Genomic DNA, 19349 nt, shown 5'->3' with positions numbered 1-19349 from the left:
TCCTCACGACATCTACCCCCCTCCCCTAAGCGGGCAGGATATGATTCTCTTTTGGTTTTGCCGTTCTCTTTAACTTCCCTTCTCTTCTCAGGCAAAGCATCCTCACAGCTTACTACTGCTGATGTTAGGGCTGGGACAGGCCAGGGCTGTGAGGGACCCTGGTTGAGTCCAGATTGGCAGGTTATGTTCTTCAGCTCCACATCTACGAGCTCAGCTGTAGGAAATGGAGTGGGAGCTTTTAGCCAGAGCCTGAACCACAGCAGGCAGAAGGTCCTGTTCTATTGACTAGCCCAAGACAGAAGAGCCTGGATTCTAGTGCTTTGTATTGCTGGGGTGACAAGGGCTCAGTGATAGATCATCTGCTTGGCGTGCAGAAGGTGCCAAGTTCAATCCCCAGCATCTCTAGCTGAAAGGATCAGGTAGTAGGTGACATGAAAGACCTCTTTACCTGGGACCCTGGAGAGATGCTGTCAGTCAGACAATCCCGACCTCTGTAGGCCGAGGGTCAGATTCAGTTCACTTCTGTTCACTTAGGTTTATATGCTAATCACAGAGGTCAGTTCTGTACAAAGTGACAGGTGACCTTTGATCATAAGACGATGCTAGGCCAGAGAAAATGTGCAGACAGTAAAGCCAGAAGCCTGAGGCCCCCACTTCTGAGGCCAGAGGGAAATCTAAGAGGCCGTGGTAGACTGACAATGGAGCATGTTTTTTTCACATGCACAATTTAGGACCAGGCAAACTCAGGCAAGGATGACCATTGACTGAAAGGATGCCAAATCAATTAGAGAAGTTTTAATACCCCTATCTGATCAGGGAGAATCAACGGACTGCCTGGGCATGTGGCATTGTTTGGGACAATATTGCAGCCCACGAAACCTTCTGGTTTGTCACCCTGATTGCCTGATTGCCACAAGAGGCAGCAGAGCACAGATCCCAGGGGGTGCTGACAGACCATGAGGTTCCTCCTTTCTAGCCTCCAAAGTCAATGACAATTAACCAGCAGAACTTTTGGATTGAGTTTTCTAGTAAAAATCATACTTCACAAGCTGGTGACACGGGTACTCCCGATGGCACAGTTGTGTGCCCTACAGATTCTTGTTAGAACCCTGAGTAGTTCTTTTTTTTTAAAAAAATGTAGATTATTAAATACGGTGACTGCAACTCCACTTTTAAAATATGCTCTGTTTTATAGTAAACTAATTTTCTAGTCCTCATGATTGCCAAGAGAACAGTTACTAAGGAGCCAGGGAGGGAAGGTGCCCGAAATTGTGACAGGCATGCTGGGCTTTGTTAGCAGATGTGGAAAAATTTCCTTGAAGGCAGAAAATTCAAAACCCGCACTCTTATGATGAGATTTGGACTTCTGTTTCTGTCCCTTCCATATGAGATGCTGTGTAATGTAAACCTGTTACCCTTTGAATGGATTCCAGTTTCAAGGTCATCAGCAGGGGATGGATGTTGTTGGCTTCAGGTGACTGAAGCCCTGATATGTCCCTGAGAGGCGAGATCATCAAGAGGTTAGACCAGTAAATGATATTAAGTTGAGTGACATGAGTGATAACAGACTCCATCTCGTCTTAGTCTTAGATTGTACTGGGAAGGGACTTCAGCTGGCTCTGCTTTATTTCTTGCTGCTTTAAGGACACTAGAAGAACTTCCCGCTGCAAGTTTGTGGCATTTCTGGATAGGAAGGGGAGAACCAATCATACAAAAAGTTTATCCGGCTCTCCTCATTGCTCCCAGGCTCAGCAAATTAGAAGCAAAAGCACAGCAATGCACAGGAATGAACTGGCATCTTTATCATAGCATGCTGCCTCATCCTTCCTATAACTTCCTATCCTTCCATGCTGCCAAAGAGATTGATCATCTCTGGTCGAATGTATTGGGGATATTAGTTAGCTAATGCAGAGTTGCCCCGTCAGGCAAGTGTGGAACCACGTGTGGTAAAACACTCTCCAAGCCACTATACTGTAACAGATAAAACGTAACTTTTATTGAAGCTGATACACATTCACTTGCTTTTTTGTAATAGCAGAAGAAAAATGGAAATCTAATCTACGTAACAATATTCCCTATTGCAAGTGGCCAGCTAATCAGCTTGCACTTGAGCGGGAGTATGGAATGGGCCTCTTGCATGCTTGCATAGGTGAGCGCTGCGTAAATGTTTTGCTTCTTGCAAGATGATGAGAAAAGAGAGAACAAAGGCACAGGAAAAAAAAGGAGTCAGATAGAAGCTTCTCGGTCAAACAGAAAGAGGGATCGCACAAATAAATAGTTTGCTTCTAATGTAAAGGGAAAAATAGTGCTTCCCTCCCAGTGTCCAGCCATTCTGAGTCACCTTTATTCCAATCCCCAATAGCTTGGAATCCTATAAATTTGGTTGAAGAGTGGAGGGACATCCTGGAAGGTTTCAGATATCAGTAAAGACCTCAGAAAGAAGAGGGGCAATGTATTCATCCAACACACCAAGAAGGGCTAACAAGCTGTTGAAGAGGTCTCCATTCTATGCGTTTTATACTTTGTCCTTGAGGGAACTCTTTTCCCATCTACATCTACTAAGGAAACCCCTCCATGCCTGTTTGGAGACTACTGTGCATTGCTGAGTGTCTCCAGGCATACTGTAGGGGGCACATGCAGTTCCTAGGATGCCCACTTAAACTGTGTGTATGTAGATCATGCCCAACAATCCCCTGTGCTTGTGTACAGTAGGACAGGATTGGTATGGGTGGACCAGCTGTCTATCAGTATCCTCCAGTAGTGATTGTCTTATTAAGGAACCCCCAGGTTTCTCGGAACACAGTTCTGAATACCACTGTAGGGAGTGAGTTCCATGCTACCAGGAAGACCCAACTCAAGAACGCCTTCCATTCTTCCCTCTTGTCTTCTTCAGACTGTTTATTTTCACACCTCTTTGGATCATCCCAGCATCATCCTTGTCATAGAAGTTGTGGCTTCAACCAGGAGACCGGATGGGACCCACCAGGATTTGTCGTGTGGCTTTGGAATCCTGCGTTTATTTACCAGCAAATCTGAGCCAACCAATCTGGGCTTGAAGGACAAAGGGTATCTTCCTCCTTTGGCATATTGCTGAGTCTTTGGGGCTGTTTGTGCGATCCACAGGTATTTAAGCCAGCGTATTGGTGACAATAAGGAGTTGGTTGTTGTGGGTTTTCCGGGCTGTATTGCCGTGGTCTTGGCATTGTAGTTCCTGACGTTTCGCCAGCAGCTGTGGCTGGCATCTTCAGAGGTGTAGCACCAAAAGACAGAGATCTCTCAGTGTCACAGTGTGGAAAAGATGTTGGCAGGTCATTTGTATCTACTCAGGAGGGGTGGGGTTGAGCTGAGTCATCCTGTAAGAGTTTCCCAGGGTGTGGAATGCTAATGGCGGGAGGCTTCACTGTTTCCTGAGGAGGTTCTTTTGCATATGGATTGGTGCTTGATGTGCTAATCTTCTCTGCAGGGCTATTGTCGGGTATAGAGTGTTTTGTTAGCCTGGTGTTTTTCAGAACTGGAAACCATGCTCTGTTCATTCTTAAGGTTTCTTCTTTCCTGTTGAAGTTTTGCTTATGCTTGTGAAACGTCAGGAACTACAATGCCAAGACCACGGCAATACAGCCCGGAAAACCCACAACAACCATTGTTCTCCGGCCATGAAAGCCTTCGACAATACAATAAGGAGTTGTTTGAGAGTATTTTGGCTATGGCCTTATTCGAGATAGGGACCGTTGCCCAGTGGCTCAGTCTCTGCTTTGAGAGAAGAAGCTCTCTGGCTCAGTCCTTGGCACTTCTAATCACAAAGATCTCAGGAAACGGCACTGGGAAAGAACCTTGCCGTGGAGAGCATTGACAGTCAGAAGAGATGCTTTTGCATTTCATACATACCCTTACAGACTGCTGTGGGTCCTCCATCGCTCATTGTGTTTCTCTACTGAAATGCAAACTCCACCTACTAGAAATAACCCTGCTATTACCATGATCTCAGGTCAAAAGAGAGAAGCTAGGTGGTCTTTGAATTCATGGGAAGGGCTGGCTGGTAGGTGGGTGGGGGTCTGGGAAGGCTGGCAGATCGGGATGGAGTCTGGGAAGGGCTGGCAAGTAGGGAGGGGGGATCTGGGAATCTCCCCCAAAATCTTGTTACTGAGGGTCCCCTCTCCTCTAAGAAAAGGATTTGAGGGACATTTAGGACTGCTGTGGGAGGCAGGAAAATCACATTTCCTGCGGAAACATCTAGTGCGGATCCAATACATAGGGAACATAGAATAACATTGAGAGTAAATAGTAAATGCGATGAATTATGGAGATTCAAAGGATTCTTCACACTATCAACTCTTGTGACTTCTGCACAAAAGCCTTAAGTATTTTTTTTTTGAATTCTAACTTCCTTGCACTTGGGAAATCTCTCCATGTCATGATTTGCTCCTTTTCTCTCCAGGCTCAGTCTGTATCATGGGACTCCCCGAGCACTCTTGCACCCACTGTTCCAGGAGCCAGTAGAGAGTAAGTCACAAAAGACCCTTTGCCCTTTTTTTTGGTATGTTAGATTGGTTGTACTCTTGGCACACACAAACTGCAGTAAAGGCTCAGTAGGGGAAAGGAGGAGCAAGCAAAGTACTTACTTTTAAGAGAAAGGGCAAAGCCAAGAATAGATCAGAAAGGGGTACAGTCTTTTTGAGTTTGTCACTTATCCCTTCCAGTATTCAAATTAGTGATTCCCCAGATGTGTGCTAGATTCCACTAAGATGCCGTAAGAAATAAAGAATGAAAGGCTTCAGTTAGCCCAAAGCACCCACTCCCCAAAGCAGGGTGCCTGCATTTCTGGCGCCATCTTGCCGCTTTCCAATCTGCCTTCTTCTAGGGATGGGTCATTCTTCCCTGTTTCTGCATCAGATATTGTTGAAACAGTCTGTGTCATCCAATAGATATTTATTTAAAAAATATAAATACAGCAGAATTATCCAGCCTCAGGCGGCTGCCCGTTGTATCACTGCATGAGTCACTGTTCTAGACATGCCTGCTTCCAATCAGGAGGCCTGCCCAGAACACTGACAGTGCCATCCTAAGTGGAGTTATGCCTTTCTAACCTCATTGAATTCACTGGGTTCAAAGTGTGTCATTCTACTTAGGACTGCATTGTCAATCGTGCATAGACCTACTATTACACATTCAAAACCCCTTCTACTATAAGAATAACACTTAAATTCAGATAAAAAGCAGTCTGAAGTTTGAGAGACATTGATCCAAACCGTGGGGAGGAACCAGATTTTTAAAATAAAATTTACTCTTTGTTTTCACATTGCCTTCCGTTTGATTTATCATTTACATATAACCAGGGCTTTTTTTCTGGGAAAAGAGGTGATGGAACTCAGTGGGTTGCCCTCGGAGAAAATGGTCACATGGCCGGTGGCCCCGTCCCCTGATCTCCAGACAGAGGGGAGTTGAGATTGCCCTCCACGCCACTCCAGCGGCGCAGAGGGCAGTCTAAACTCCCCTCGGTCTGGAGATCAGGGGGCGGGGCCACCGGCCATGTGACCATTTTCAAGAGGTTCCGGAACTCCGTTCCACTGTGTTCTAGCTGAAAAAAAGCCCTGCACATAACCATTTCTGGACCATCCCTTCACATAGTCCCAAGACAAGAGCCAGGCCTGTTTGGGAGGTACAAAGGTCCTTCTTGGCAGCAGTTTTGCAAGGCAGCACATTCTGCTGCTGAATATTTCACGAAGCGCGAGTCCCGCTTTGAGGACCAGGCCCGATCAATGTGCCAGAGCAAGTGGGATGCCATTACTTATTTAGAACTGCTGTGTTGGTCTTTCCTGCCACTCTCCCTTGAGAAGCTTCTCCCCATTTGCATCCTGCCAAAGCATCGACCAAGATCCTGGGACTGAGGGGTTGTGCTGAAACCGTGGCAAAGAGGAGGTGGCGGCGCCAGCAGTTCCCCCGAGTTGCTCAAAAGAGGGACCAGTCTAACCCAAAGTTTTTTTGGAGTTCAGGCATTTATCACCATGTGGTTGATAAATATCTATTGTACTCATTGCTGGCCTCAGAGATTTCCCATGTGGAGCCATGACGACCAGAAACTTTAACAAAGAGGGGTGAAGGAGAAAGGATGCTGAATTTTGTGACCACTGGTACCAGGTCCTGCTCTGAATTGCAGAATGTGCACTAGACTTCTAGTTTGCCTATTTTCCTTTTCCAACAACTTTTTGAACTATAGATTCTTGAGAGCTGCTTTACTTTATAATGACTTTATTTTTAATATTTTTAAAATATGGGAATGGTTGTAAGTGCCTTTAACGGGCGGGCATTCAAGTGCCTTTTGGCAAGGGCAGCTAATCTCAAATAGCTGCACTTGCCCAAATTCCCTCTTTTGAACAGCTATTAAAAATCTTCCACGGGTTCTTCCCTGTGGAGAGGCTTTGTTTTCTGCGGCAAACCAGCGTCATCTATCTCTGTCTCTGCATTTTAAATGGTGCCTCATCCTTCCCTCTTTAGAGAACACGTACCTGACTGCGATGGACAACAGCCGCCTTCAGTGTGCCTTGCAGCCACACCCATTCCTGGAAACAGTCTATCACCTCCTTCCGGAGAACACCTTAGTATCCAGCCTGCAGAGAATCCCTGGAGTGTTAACATCTCAGGAAGGTATGCCTACGCTTTTAAGCCATACTTTCTTTTGACCTGAGCACGGCCCGTGCGCTTCACGGCTGCTCACCATTCATTATATGCTTTTGTGTGGGTTTACTTTGGCCCGCCAGAGACACCTGAAAGATCCCAGAGAACCCTCAGAAATGGGAAGCTCTGGGAGGGCTGTGACACCTGCTGGTGAATCATGTTGAGAGCCGGCTTGTGTTTTAAGAGGAGGGCTTCCTCTTTCTCCCAGGCAATCCATCATATTCTTCGTGTGCTTGCTTTCAGCAAGGGCTCTTTGTCACTGTTAGGATTTATTAGCTTATGCAAATGATGCCCCATATCTCTGCCGCTCTGCCTATTTGCCCATCTGCCTTTTCCTCCTGAACTACTTCTCCAGTGCAAGTGGGAGAAGTACTACCTGAAAGGTGAACAGAGAGGAAAATGAAAAGAATAGACCATTTGGGGGACCTGCAAACTTACACCTGGGACAGAGCTTCCCAGTGCCCCTTTTCCATAGGAACCTTAGAGAGGCATCAGCTCTTTTGTGATATTACATCAATCTCCTCCCTCATCTCAGGCCTATTTTTATTTTACTTCATTTATACCCCACCTTCCTCCCCAAGAGGGACCCAAAGCACTTACTTCATTCTCCTCTCCTCCGTCTTTCCTCTCAACAACCCTACGAGGTAGGATAGGCTGAGCGTATGTGACTAACCTAAGGTCACCCAGAAAACTTCCATGGCAAAGCAGGGAATCAAACCTGGGTCTCCCAGATCTTAGTCCATCACTGTAGCCACTACACTGCACTGGCTGGCTGCATGCCGGCCACTTACATAGCACTTACTAAGGAAGGGGGAAATGACTGCCTTGCTTAGCAAGTCAGGAAGTCACGTGTCAAGGCTGAACGTGGGCGAAGAGAGGTGAACAACAACCAGCACAGCTACTGACTGGAAACACAAGTCTTTGGGAAGCAGGAGAGAGTCTCAAGGCTTGAAGAATGGGAAGAAGCACAGATCCAGGGAAAGAAAGGCAAAAACCAACTCCCTCTCACCTTTTCCACTGCAGCCTGCCTTTGCGGCCACGTTTCCATGTACATCCCTGCCATTGGATGGATAATTTTTCCAATGCATTAATGAACTCCTCTTCTGGAGTGCTGATGACCTCTAGCAGAAGCTTTGCTATCATGATGGCTGCCTAGCCTTTCGCCTGGGCCTCTTGCCTGAAAACAAGGTGGCAGGTTGCCACTCTCAGAATGTCCAAATTGGCCCTCCTGGGCTGTGTGGACTGCAGGATTACCTGGTTATGTTATGTGTTGGCTTGGGTTCATTTCGTTTTGTTTGTTGTGCAAGCAGGCATTATTCATTGATAGCAAAGTGCCTGTTATTATGCAAGTTAGATTATGGAGTTATGGAGAAACAGCATATATGCTTTTGAAATAATTGATCTGCTAATTTTGAGTCACTTTTTCTCCCTTTGCTGCTATGTTTGCCTCTCCCATCTGCCTCTCCAGGGAAAAGGGGACAAGAAAGCGAGACACCAGAATAAACCATCAAATTGGAAGGCTCCCAATGCTTGTAAATAGTTTTGTTTCAATTTGGAACAATTGTTATATTTCCAAACAGGGCCTGGTTTGGGTTGGATCTCAGCAGGGGTCATTTCGTAGAAAATGAGCTGGAGGAACTCATTAGCATAACTCATTAGCATACACCACTCCCCTTGACAGCACCAGGAACGTGTCATTAGCGTAGCTGATTTGCATATGCCACACCCCCTGACATCACCCATCCTGGCTGTTTTGGACCCAATCCTGGCCATTCAGGACTGAAATTGGGCCAAAATGGCAAAGAGGGGCTGAAAATGGCTGAAAAGGGGCCCAAAATGGTCAGGGTCGGGCCGCTGCTGAACAGGAGAGTGATCCACCACCTGTCAGAGGCCCGATCCGGGCTGTTTCGGCCCCAATCCAGGATGAAATGGGCCAAAAATGGCTGAGAGGTGGGCGGGGCCACCTGACATGTGACCTCTTTGGGGAACTGCTGGAACTGTGTCCCTGTGCGTTCCCCCTCGAAATGAGCCCTAGATCTCAGTAAAGTTCTGACTGTTCATCTCTGACTTTGTTTCTGGGACTGAAGAGAGCTCTGGGGCCTGAGCACACACAGGTGCTCTCTAGGCTAGGTCTAAGACACAGGCCGTGAGGTTCTTGGGTCCAAACCCCAGAATCCCTGGTATAATACTCACCTATCTCTAAGCAAAGTTCAGTTAGAAATTTCTCTGTATTTTTGATAGGGTCTTTTTGGAGGGGAGTTTTAGAATGCTCAATGCTGTGTTTTGGATTGCTGTGACCTAAAGTTAGGGGAGAAGTCTGCAGTGTGAGGGGGGAATTGGTGAAAATCGTCCTCCCCGCTCTGCCCGTAGAAATCCTCAGTGGGGTCCAAGCTTGTGCTCTGAATACTACCTTTGCCGATGCTGTCAGTAACAAGTTCCCAATCAAGTAACATTTTCTGAACGCTTTTCTTCTTTCTGGCATATTGTGGTGTTCAAAAAGAAAGCAGAGGTTGTGTGTAACTCTTTTTCTACCCCAGTAGCATATGATCTCTCCCTCTCTCCCCTCCCTGCTTTTGTTTCCTCCCTCCCTCCCTCTGTAGCCAACTGTGCCAACTGGAAGTATCATCCATCTTCAGAAATCACCTTCCTTTAGTATGTTAACACACACACACAATCAATCATTTCTAGCAGTTGCTCACAGCAAAGCGCCGTCTCATAACCAGAGCCGCTGTGAGGATTGTTACAGCCCACCAATTGCTGTAGGAATCTCTCAGCCGGCTCTTGTGATCCAGCATCTGCTGGAGCCGGCCACCGCTGCCTGCTTAGGGCTGTTGGCCTCACCGCTATCTTTGCCAACCAAGTTCTGCTTTATTATTATACAGCAAAAAATGGTTGGCAAGGAAGCTTGCAGCGGCACTGAGCCCACTGAATTTTGTTTACGTAGCACCTTTTATGGCTTCGGCTTAAAGAGTTTTCCTTCAAGGGCCACTTGGCTGTTGTGAGGCCACTGGTTGAAAAGGAGAAGTGGGAGCACAAGCAGTTCTGGACAATGAAGCCCCTGCAACCTTTTGTATCAGGGACTCAGAGATTAAACTGGGAGCATTGTGGCCTGAGGCTGGGGTCTAGTGAGTGAGTTACTCAGGACTTGTGCACTCAAATCGTGAAGCCTTCACAGAGGGCAACAGACGTGGGCAACGTCAGCCTCTAGGACTGGCTGGCAGGATGAAGCCGCAGCATTGGGCAGGCTTTTTATAAACGCCAGGGGCCTGACTTCCAGCTTTTGTCCGTTCAACAGAAGAAATACTGCCTGCTCTTCTGGCTCCAGCTTAGGGTTGCCAGCTTTGGATCAGGAAATTCCTGGAGATTTTTGGAGTGGCGCCTGGGTGGAGTTTGGGGAGATGAGGGACTTCAGTGGGATATAATGCTATAGAGTTCTCCTTCCAAAACAGCCATTTTCCCCTGGGGAACTGCTCTGTTACCTGGAGATCAGTTATAATTCTGGGCGATCTCAAGCCACCGCCTGAAGGCTGGCAACCTTAAATTGCAGCTTTTTTCTGCTTCCAGCTTCTCCCTATCCCCCAGGCTGAGATTTGGGTATGGTGGCCCATGACCCCGGCTGAGTTCTCCTGAAACTATGTAGCAAACTCACTGCAGTTTGGAACGGAGTCAGATACGCATCCGATAAATGTCTAACCACCTCAGTGTGGTAGCTTCGCTCAGCGCAGACCCTTGCATGGGTCTGCTCCAGGGCTGCCTGCTCTCATCCTTTTTCTGTGGCTGCTCCTATGGTACAGAATAGCCTTCAGGAGGAAATCAGAAGATCTGTTTTTCTTTGGGTGTCCTCTAAACCAGAACTCTTTAAAAACAGCCGTTGGCTCCTCAAAATGATTTGTGAGCGCCTCAGATTTGTAAAGGTTTTTTTCTCCTGATTTTTTAAAATGTTGTTGTTTTGAAGAAATATCATCTTTATGCTGATTTTATGATTGTCTCCTGCTTTGGGTCCCAGTTATCTGGAAGAAAGGAAATAATTCATTTCATTCCTTATTACTCTCCCGCCTGCCCTCGATGTAGTTATGGGCCCCACATAACCTCTGTAACTAACCTGCACAAGAAACTGTGCCCCCCCCCAGTCTTGTAGGGTTTAGCATTCAAGCCCCAAGCAGTAAGAATGGGAAGCATTTATCTAAATATACCCTTTATATGTACTGGTCGCAGACTGTAATAATAAACTTGACTACCCTGAGGGCCATTTCAAAATGAATACCTGTCTGTTTTCCCTACTGCAGGTAATAGTAGTTCTCGGAAGTAATTTCTGGTGATGGGGAGTTGTGTGAGTTGTGTGTGTGCAGGAAAGGGCTGTGGCTTTGATTGAAGTTTGCACCCCCTCCCCCCAATGTCTCTGCTTTTTAATCTGGAAGATGATATTGGGAGATCTGGTTTTAGATCTCTGTTTTTAACATGTACTTCGTCTCCTGCAATGTACTTAATTTCAGGCTTTTTTTTCTCTTGCTAATGGGTTAATGTTTTTCAGGAGTACCCTTAAAAAAATCTTAGGTGATGTACAATGTTTAAATAGTAGTGTGTGAAATGGAAGGCCCATGGTATTATACAGTGGCTACCCTATGTACTTTAAAGGGAGTGAAAACTAGGTTATGTGAAGTGGATCAGGGAAACACAGAGAGCCCTCCCCATCCCCCCCCACCTCATCCATTGGAAAATTCACAGAAATGCGTGTCAGAAATATGCTCGCCTAGAGATATAAGTGCTCTAGATTCAGAGTGGAAATATTTCACGACAAAACTTTGTTATCCGTCTCTGTCTGTTGACTCTTCGAAGGAGTAAGGATTGCATTTTTAGGTCCAAAAGCTGGATGGGCTCCCTAGTATTCTTCTTTTCCACTGTGGCTTCATTGGTAGCAACATCAGATAGCTTAGAAAGCTGTGGCTCCCTTCCATCCAGATGGATATGGAGTATTTGCTCCATCTTGTGGCAATGAGTGGAAATTGCCTTTTATCATGGAGAGGCCAGAACGTACATGCCAATCATGTGGCTTGTCAGTTCCAGGGGCATGGGTTGCACACCCTCATTCCCTTCTGAACCTGGAGGAGGCTCTCGGAAGCCTGGGTGCGCACTGTCCCAGTTAGATCACTAACCCCAGGTCCGGAAACTCTGGGTCCAGCAATGAAATCACTGATATAGGCTGTCTAGGCCACTGTAAGTTATAATCTATAACTGAACGAGTGCCAAATCTGAGCAAGATGAGTATCCCAACCAACATGCAGCTGTGGGGACAGCAATGTGAAATTCTACCCAAAGTATAGCAAGTAACAGAGCTGGCCAAGGGTCTACAGCCGGGCTTTGCCAGTAGCTCCAACAATGCCCGTCAGGTTTGCTGATTTGACATGTTTCTGAGTTTCCCCCAAAGGCATTTCAGTGGTAGTCAAGCTGGCTTCATTAAACCTACAAAATGTCTCAGTGGCATTCCACATATTCCTCTCTATGTGTAGATAAGGGGTATGCATCACGAGCAAGCGTCTGCTTTAAAAAATCTATTTCCCTTCCCTTTGCCCTCTCATGATGCTGGTTGATGCTGGTGGATGGAATCAAAGCTGCTGGGAGCTTTCCATAACAACAGGTTTCCAAGTCAGTGTTTGACCAGTTTGGGATTGATAATTGTTTTCCCTTTGCCTGTTCTCCCATTAGGGTTTTTGGTGGGGTGTGCTCCACTTCAGTCTCTTGCCCCTTCAAGACTGGACTGCAGTCATGCTTCCTTGTGGAGCTGGCCTATAAAACCTTCAGTGATCTGTCTTCCAATAGGGATGGGCCACTGGAAGCATGTTACTCCAGTGCCCCAGCGCTTGTGCTGCCTTCCTGTTCTCCTCTGCATGCAGTTTAATGCTGAGAGGTATATCCAACCATCAAAGGACTCTGTGGTATAGGACTTTCTCACTTCTCCCTCCTGCTATAGGCCACTGAGTCCCCCCAAATTTTGCTCATGGGGGATTAGTGGGCCATCAGAAACAGCATTGGGGATATGAGGTCTGAAGGGGGAGTGTGAAACTGGTAGAAATCACAGCCCGCTTTTTCACAAATGGAAATGCCTTTCCATAGGAGGAACTGTGTGGTTGGATACAGCCCAACGGTTATAACCATGCTAAAGGGACCAGACCCATCACTCCACAGAGACCACCTTCTGTCTTCTGCCACGTTAATTTCTTTTTCAAATGGATTTTATCTTGCTTATCAACCATGAATTTCACAGCTATGATAGTGGAAATCCACCATGGATACCTTCTCAGTAATGACACCCATCATTTGGGTTGTCTCTTCAGGGACACAAATAGAGGTGCTTTCTCTAGCTGCCCTCAGTTAGGAAAATCCTTGTCTCTGGAAACCCACCAAAATCCAAGCCTGAGCATTGGAAGACCTACCTGCTTGAGCTGGTCCTTGGGTGTCCAAATTAGAAAATGGTTATAGGCCACGTCACGGATGTAGGTGAAATCTTATCCTGTGTTGTGCTGTTTCGAATACAGATTAAGTAATTAGAAGAGGATTTGACTTTTAAATTCTGAGAATATAGATGTCCTGCATTGGATTTGCTACTTCAGAGAAATGCCTTGTCCCCCAAAGTTAAAACTCCAGCCCGCCTGTTCTTATTTGTACTCTTTAACTTAGACGACTCAGCAATAAATACTACTTGGTTACTGGATGTAAAGGAACTGAAGGCCTAAAATTGGCTTCAAATGGTCACTTCCAGCCAAAAGAACCCTATAATTTGATAGACTGAAGCGTCAGATAACAGCCTCTATGAAATCGAGAAGGTATCTTTCGCTTCCAAAATTGAGTTAAAGCAGATTCTAGTGTTAGCAAAGCTAATTTGTTAGCAGCTCTCATTCTCAGCTGTTCCCGCAGCTCTTAAACTGTTCTGCCAGCTAGAGACATATAATTTCATTGTATTGCCAGGTGCATTATAGATAGCCTGGTCTGTGTGTCTTAACTACACAGTGTAGGTTCAATAATGCTCAGTTGTGGATCTGAGGGAGGAGAAGCATCTTAAAATTGGCTGCTGCCTCTTCATTAGAAAGGCAATCCAGGAAGCAGCCCTTATACTTCTTTCTTCCCTTCCTGGGACCATCAGTCTTACTTGCCCTTCTTGGCATGTGAGTTTCGGATGCTGCAGGCATGTCGTAGCAAACAGTTCTTATTTGTTGCTCGAGGTTTATGAAAGTGAGAAGTTTCACCCCAGAAGCAAGAAACCGGTTATGGGATAAGACCAAATTGGGAGGTGGGTGGTGGTGGAAATGGAGATAATGTGCATTTCCCACAGCCTTCTTGTAACCAGTGCCCCCTGTATAAATGCGGTAATGTCTATGTATGTTAAATATATATCACATAAATATAGTGGCTGCGCTAACTGGGATGGCCTAGGCTATCCTGATTCTGTCAGCTCTCGGAAGCTAAGCAAGGTCAGTCCTTGTTAGTACTTGGATGGGAGACCGGACCACCAAAAAAGTCCAGGGTCACTACACAGAAGTGGGTAATGGCAAACCACCTTGAAAATCCTATGGAGTCATATTCACTATAAATCAGCTGCAACGACAGTACTTTACACACACAAAAATAGTGGCTAGCTATGAGCTCATTAGGTGGCCACTCTTAGCTCATTTGTCTATTGGCAATATGGGGGCAATGATACTGAATGAGATTGTTGTGAGGATTGCGTACACAGATCTTCAGTCATTCACAAAGCACTATAGAAATGCTGAGTCTTATCACACACTGCCTGGGAGAAAGTGATGACCCAGGAGCTTGGCCTCTACTATAGCAAGTTGCCTGCAGGATGGCGCCCTTCCCACCATGACATACTTGCCCCTCTCCCACAAAGTACTTGACCAGGGAGACTGCCGTCCTCCCTGAAGGGACTGGGTAAATGTTGGATGAATGAGCTGTCTGTTGGTCTGCTGGACTCTGCAATCTAGAGGTCCAGTGGAGACAAAAGGAGAGTGTACAAGAGATTGCGCATTAGTTAAGAAATCCCAAAAGTTTTGTGAGCGCCAAAACTTTTTGGCAAAAACCTGTATGTATTTTCAAGTATGTATTTTCTCCTTGATGGAGATTGTTCGGTATCTCACATTCTCTTCCTGATTGCTCAGTCCTGCTGTACCTTAAAGAGCTCTTCTCCTGTGACCGGCTTCATCAGACATCCCTGCCGACGGGCTCATCAATCATCCACTTGGCTGCTGTTTGGCCGGGAACTTTCCAGCCGATGAACTTGGCAACCTTGCCACTTAGAGCAAAGTCACTCTTGGCCATGCGGAGTGGCATAGACACACCTCCGTTAGCATAATAGAGATGAATGGGTCCCATGAGTAAAAGGTGACTCTCTGATGCTCTGCAAAATAACTGGCACAGCACAGACAGGAGGAGGATCAGGCTGGCTTATTCTGTCTTTTTCTTCTTTCCCAGTTACACTGTTCTCATCGGCTTCTGCTATAGACCATGACAATCTTGGGGGGGGGGGGGGGTGTTAAACGATATATGAACCACTCTTGGTCTCCAGCACTTGATCTTCAAACTTCTACTGACACTAAACAGAGATGGCCCATTTAGCTGTCATGGCTAATAACCATTGGTGGACCCGTTGTTCATGAATTCTTAGAAACTGGTCTCAAAGCAGTCCAGGTACGTGTCTTGAGTCTCACTACTACTCCCTGCTGAGCAAGCCAGCATGTCATCTCTGCCCTCCATTGTCTTAGTTCTTCTTTCCAGGGCGCAAGTACTGGGGTCTAATGTCAATTTTAATTGTGTAGCATCTGGTCTGTTAACTGAGAGCCAGTTTGGTGTAGTGGTTAAGAGCAGCAGGACTGTAATCTGGAGAACCGGGTTTGATTCCCCACTCTTCTGCCTGAAGCCAGCTGGGTGACCTTGGGTCAGTCACAGCTCTTTTGGAGCTCCCTCAGCCCCACCCAGCTCACAGGGGGATTGTCCTGAGGATAATAATAACATACTTTGTAAACTGTTCTGAATGGGTGTTAAGTTGTCCTGAAGGGCAGTATATAAATTGAATGTTGTTATTATTGTTGTTGTTGTTGTTGTTGTTAAAGAGTTCTGGTGAACTCCACAGCTTGCACAATGTGTGTCATTTTGGTTGGTCCCAATGATGGATTTTTTTTCTTTTTTAAATTTGGGATCCAACAGAGGCCTGTACGGCTCATTATAACGTCTTTTTTTGTTTTTTACCTTTAATTTGGCTGGTTCCCTTGGAGTTAACCTAGACAGCGGTGTTAGGGGCCCTGAAAAGCAGGCGTTGGTTCTTTTGCCTGTTTCCCTGCTGTGCTTAGGAATTTGTTAAAGTGCAACTTTCTCTCAACCTGCTGGGGATGTATAAAGAGGGGAACAGCCAAAAGGGGGGAACAGCTGTTCCTTCTCCTTCCTGATGTGTTTTCTTTGAATGATGGAATGGTAGGATTTGATGCCTGAGGCATTTTTTGGAGTACAACTCAGACAACAGCAGCCGTTTTAACTTTCTAAAAATTAATTTTGTTAAAAAATGAAAGTGGGTTTTTTTGGTACAACATTTTATTTTGCGGGGGCCTGAGACAAGTTCCAGAAGAAAGTTTTTACTTGTGCTTCATGCAACAGATTTTTAAACATCCTAAAAATGCATTTTACTTACTTGCTATTGGTGTGAGATAGATCCCATTAAGACAGTTTATTTAAAGTACTTCACAATATTCAAATTTAATTATTTTTACACACACACACATATGGGGGAGAGAAAGGGAGAAGAGAGAGAGAAAGAGAGAAAACAGAACTATGTTAATAAAGTTGTGGGAGGATTATTGGCTGAGACATAAAATGAGGGAAGGCAGCACCAATCTGCACACCACAAAAAGAAGAGATGAACTTGAAAAAGGTGTTAGGAAAAAAAATGAATATTTTAAAGTACCCCAAGTTGGTGACTGATGTGTTTTGAGTATACGTTCACTCTTCTTCAGATAAGCTATAGCACAATTTGGTCACATGGAATTTGATGTATGTATGTATGTATGTATGTATGTATGTATGTATGTATGTATGTATGTATGTATGTATGTATGTATGTATGTATGTATGAATGTCATTTCTCACTGAGACTCAATTTTATTTATTTAGGGTATTTATTTACCCTGCCTTTCTACTGACACAGTCAGGACCTGAGGCAAGTAACAACAATGAATACAGTACAACATAATAATCTGTTAAAACCTTGTTCCCTGCTACTCCAGAGGGCAAGACTAGATCTAATTAACTTAAGTTATGGGAGGGCAGATGTTGGTTGAACATTGGCAGAAACTTCCAAATGGTAAGAGCAGTATGAAAAAGGAACCAATTATTGGCAGGCAGAGGTTTTCAGGGAGAGCCTGGGACTGCCCTAGTATTATGTTTTTCTGCACTGAAGAGGAGATTGGACTGAAGGACCACAAGGAAGGGGTTTCTCATGGTTTCGCATGGCTTTGAATGGATCCTTTTCTTGGTGACAAAGGCCAGAAAGGGGCTATAACCTCTGATTCCATTTGCAGAAGACTTCTTCCAGAAACCACGACTCATGAAGACAGTCACGTGGTACTTGGAGAAGCTATCCATCCACTTGTACCCTTCGTTGGAGAAATTTGAGGAGGAAATGTTGGATTTACTCATGAGTGATCAGGTACTCCCCACACCTCCAGCTGTCCAGGTATACTGCTTATGTGTGTGTGCATGTGCCATCAAGTCACAATTGACTTATGGCAACCCCAGCAAGGGGCTGCCAAGGCAAAGGAGAAGCAGAGGTGGTTTGCCAGTGCCTTCCTCTGCAGAATCTTCCTTGGTGGTCTCTCATCCAAGTTCTGACCCTCCTTAGCTTCCAAGATCTGACGAGATGAGGCTATAATGCCTCCTTCCCTCCCATGCTGATTGTAAGGGCTGTTTATTGTTCCACGCTTTGACAGTCTGAGCTCAGAAAAGCTGAATTCAGTGACCTGTATGAATTAAGTAATTGGAACATTTGCATTATTTATCTTTTGCACAATTTAGTCTGCAGTTTTTTTTTAAAAAACTGCCCTGCATAGTATATTCTGATTTTGCTGTTCAGCCCGGGAACTGTAAATCATGTCCCCCTCCACCACTGAAAACGTTTGCCAACCGTCCTTCGGACATTTGAATTTTCTAGATATTTTCTCGGGGAACTGAATTCTGCACACAAAACTGCATTCTGTGCTTTTGTTGCACATAAGTAGTTTTCTCTGCCTGGAGGAAAACCCAGCTGATTGTTCCATTTCTAAGAGGAATAGAACTGGCGTTATCTTGGACAATAACAATGTGTTTGTTTGCATAATACAGATGCATCCATATGGATTGCTTTAGGGACCTTTTCTTTTCACGGGAGTCATTTTATTGCCTTCGTTTTCCTTCTGATTAAGAGACAGATATTCTCAGCTTTGTCATTGTTGGGTTTTTCTGGGGAGGCTTATTTTTGGGGGGGGGGGAATAAACAAACGCTAATGAGCTGCATTGTGCCTGGGCTGGTTTTGATTAATGGACACGCTGAGTAACTTCTAAGCTTTAATGTTCATCTTCAAGCTCCTGTAATTGAGGAAGCGATAATGACCCCAAGGACAAGGCTTGTTGATTTGTCAGATTTGCGGTGGATTTTCAAAGGGGGAAGATGAAACACTTTAATATCCAGCAATCACTCTAGGGCAGCTTTCATTTTTATTAGTTTATGACATATTGCCTAAAATTACTCCTCATCCTCCCCCCTTGGTCCCCACCACACATCGGCGATGCAGGTTCAAAATGCAGCTGTAAGTGATCAGCTCCGGCACCCATAATCTTGGCGTGTTTCCAGTGGAAGCCCATAAGGTTGACTGTGGCGGTGGGGGAAAGTTGGATTTGCAAATAGGAGACCCCCACCAGAGACCCACCGCTGCCCTTTGTTGCATGCTGGCGGTGTTGTGCAATGGCTAGGGGGTGTCTTGATTCAAATGACTCTGAGAGGAAGGGGACAACAGATCTTTCCCCAACACAGACCCAACTATCAACCTGGAAGGCTTGGTATCAGGGGTCCCACTTAGCCCTCGGGAACCCACAGCCTAGTCTGGAGAAGAGCAGACCTGCAAATCCCAGGCTTCCTGGTGCCTAGAAATTTCATTGTGGCAACTGGTATTGGAACTTGGTGATTCTCAGTAGACGGACAAGGTTTATTTAGGTGAGGGACAGAAGTTAGATTTTTATTGTGATGACAACGTGGGTCACCCCATGTTTATTTATATACCACAGTGCTTTTGTTATAGTTTTTTTAAAAAATGACAAGAAACTGTCGAAAGTTTAGGATTAGGTTTTCTTGTAGCAATAATGAGAAAGTCTGGTCATTGAAATATAAAACCTCGAAGGTTGAAAAATAAGCCTTTTGGGCTGAAGAAAAATGGTCAAAGCCTTTATTAATAGATCCAGGACCTGGGTCCAAGTCCCCAGTCATCGGAACAAGGTGCTGGAGCCCTCTGAGGAACTACCCCACTGACTGCCCATTTCCTGGGGCCTGCTGGGAAGCCACAAAAGAAGCCACACAGACTCCTGGCTGTCCGTCCAGACAGCCCACCCCTTTGTGAGTTATTCCTTACCAAGGAGACATGGGATCTAATCCTGACATAGGGATC

At 45.6% G+C, this 19349-nt stretch overlaps 1 protein-coding gene across 1 annotated transcript in view; it reads left to right on the top strand.

Moving 5' to 3' along the window:
* NPHP4 (nephrocystin 4) overlaps nt 1–19349 on the top strand; it is a 105777-nt gene that overhangs the window by 17231 nt on the left and 69197 nt on the right. The window contains exons 5-8 of the mRNA XM_055002010.1: nt 2894–3066; nt 4436–4500; nt 6493–6642; nt 17235–17362. Of these exons, the coding sequence (XP_054857985.1) occupies nt 2894–3066; nt 4436–4500; nt 6493–6642; nt 17235–17362 (516 nt within the window). The remainder of the gene's footprint in view (nt 1–2893; nt 3067–4435; nt 4501–6492; nt 6643–17234; nt 17363–19349) is intronic.

The sequence above is a fragment of the Eublepharis macularius genome, chromosome 17 (assembly GCF_028583425.1).
Source record: "Eublepharis macularius isolate TG4126 chromosome 17, MPM_Emac_v1.0, whole genome shotgun sequence".
In the NCBI taxonomy this organism is placed as follows: domain Eukaryota; kingdom Metazoa; phylum Chordata; class Lepidosauria; order Squamata; family Eublepharidae; genus Eublepharis; species Eublepharis macularius.
The sequence above is the reverse complement of the archived record's forward strand: the minus strand, read 5'-3'. Positions and strand labels throughout refer to the sequence as shown.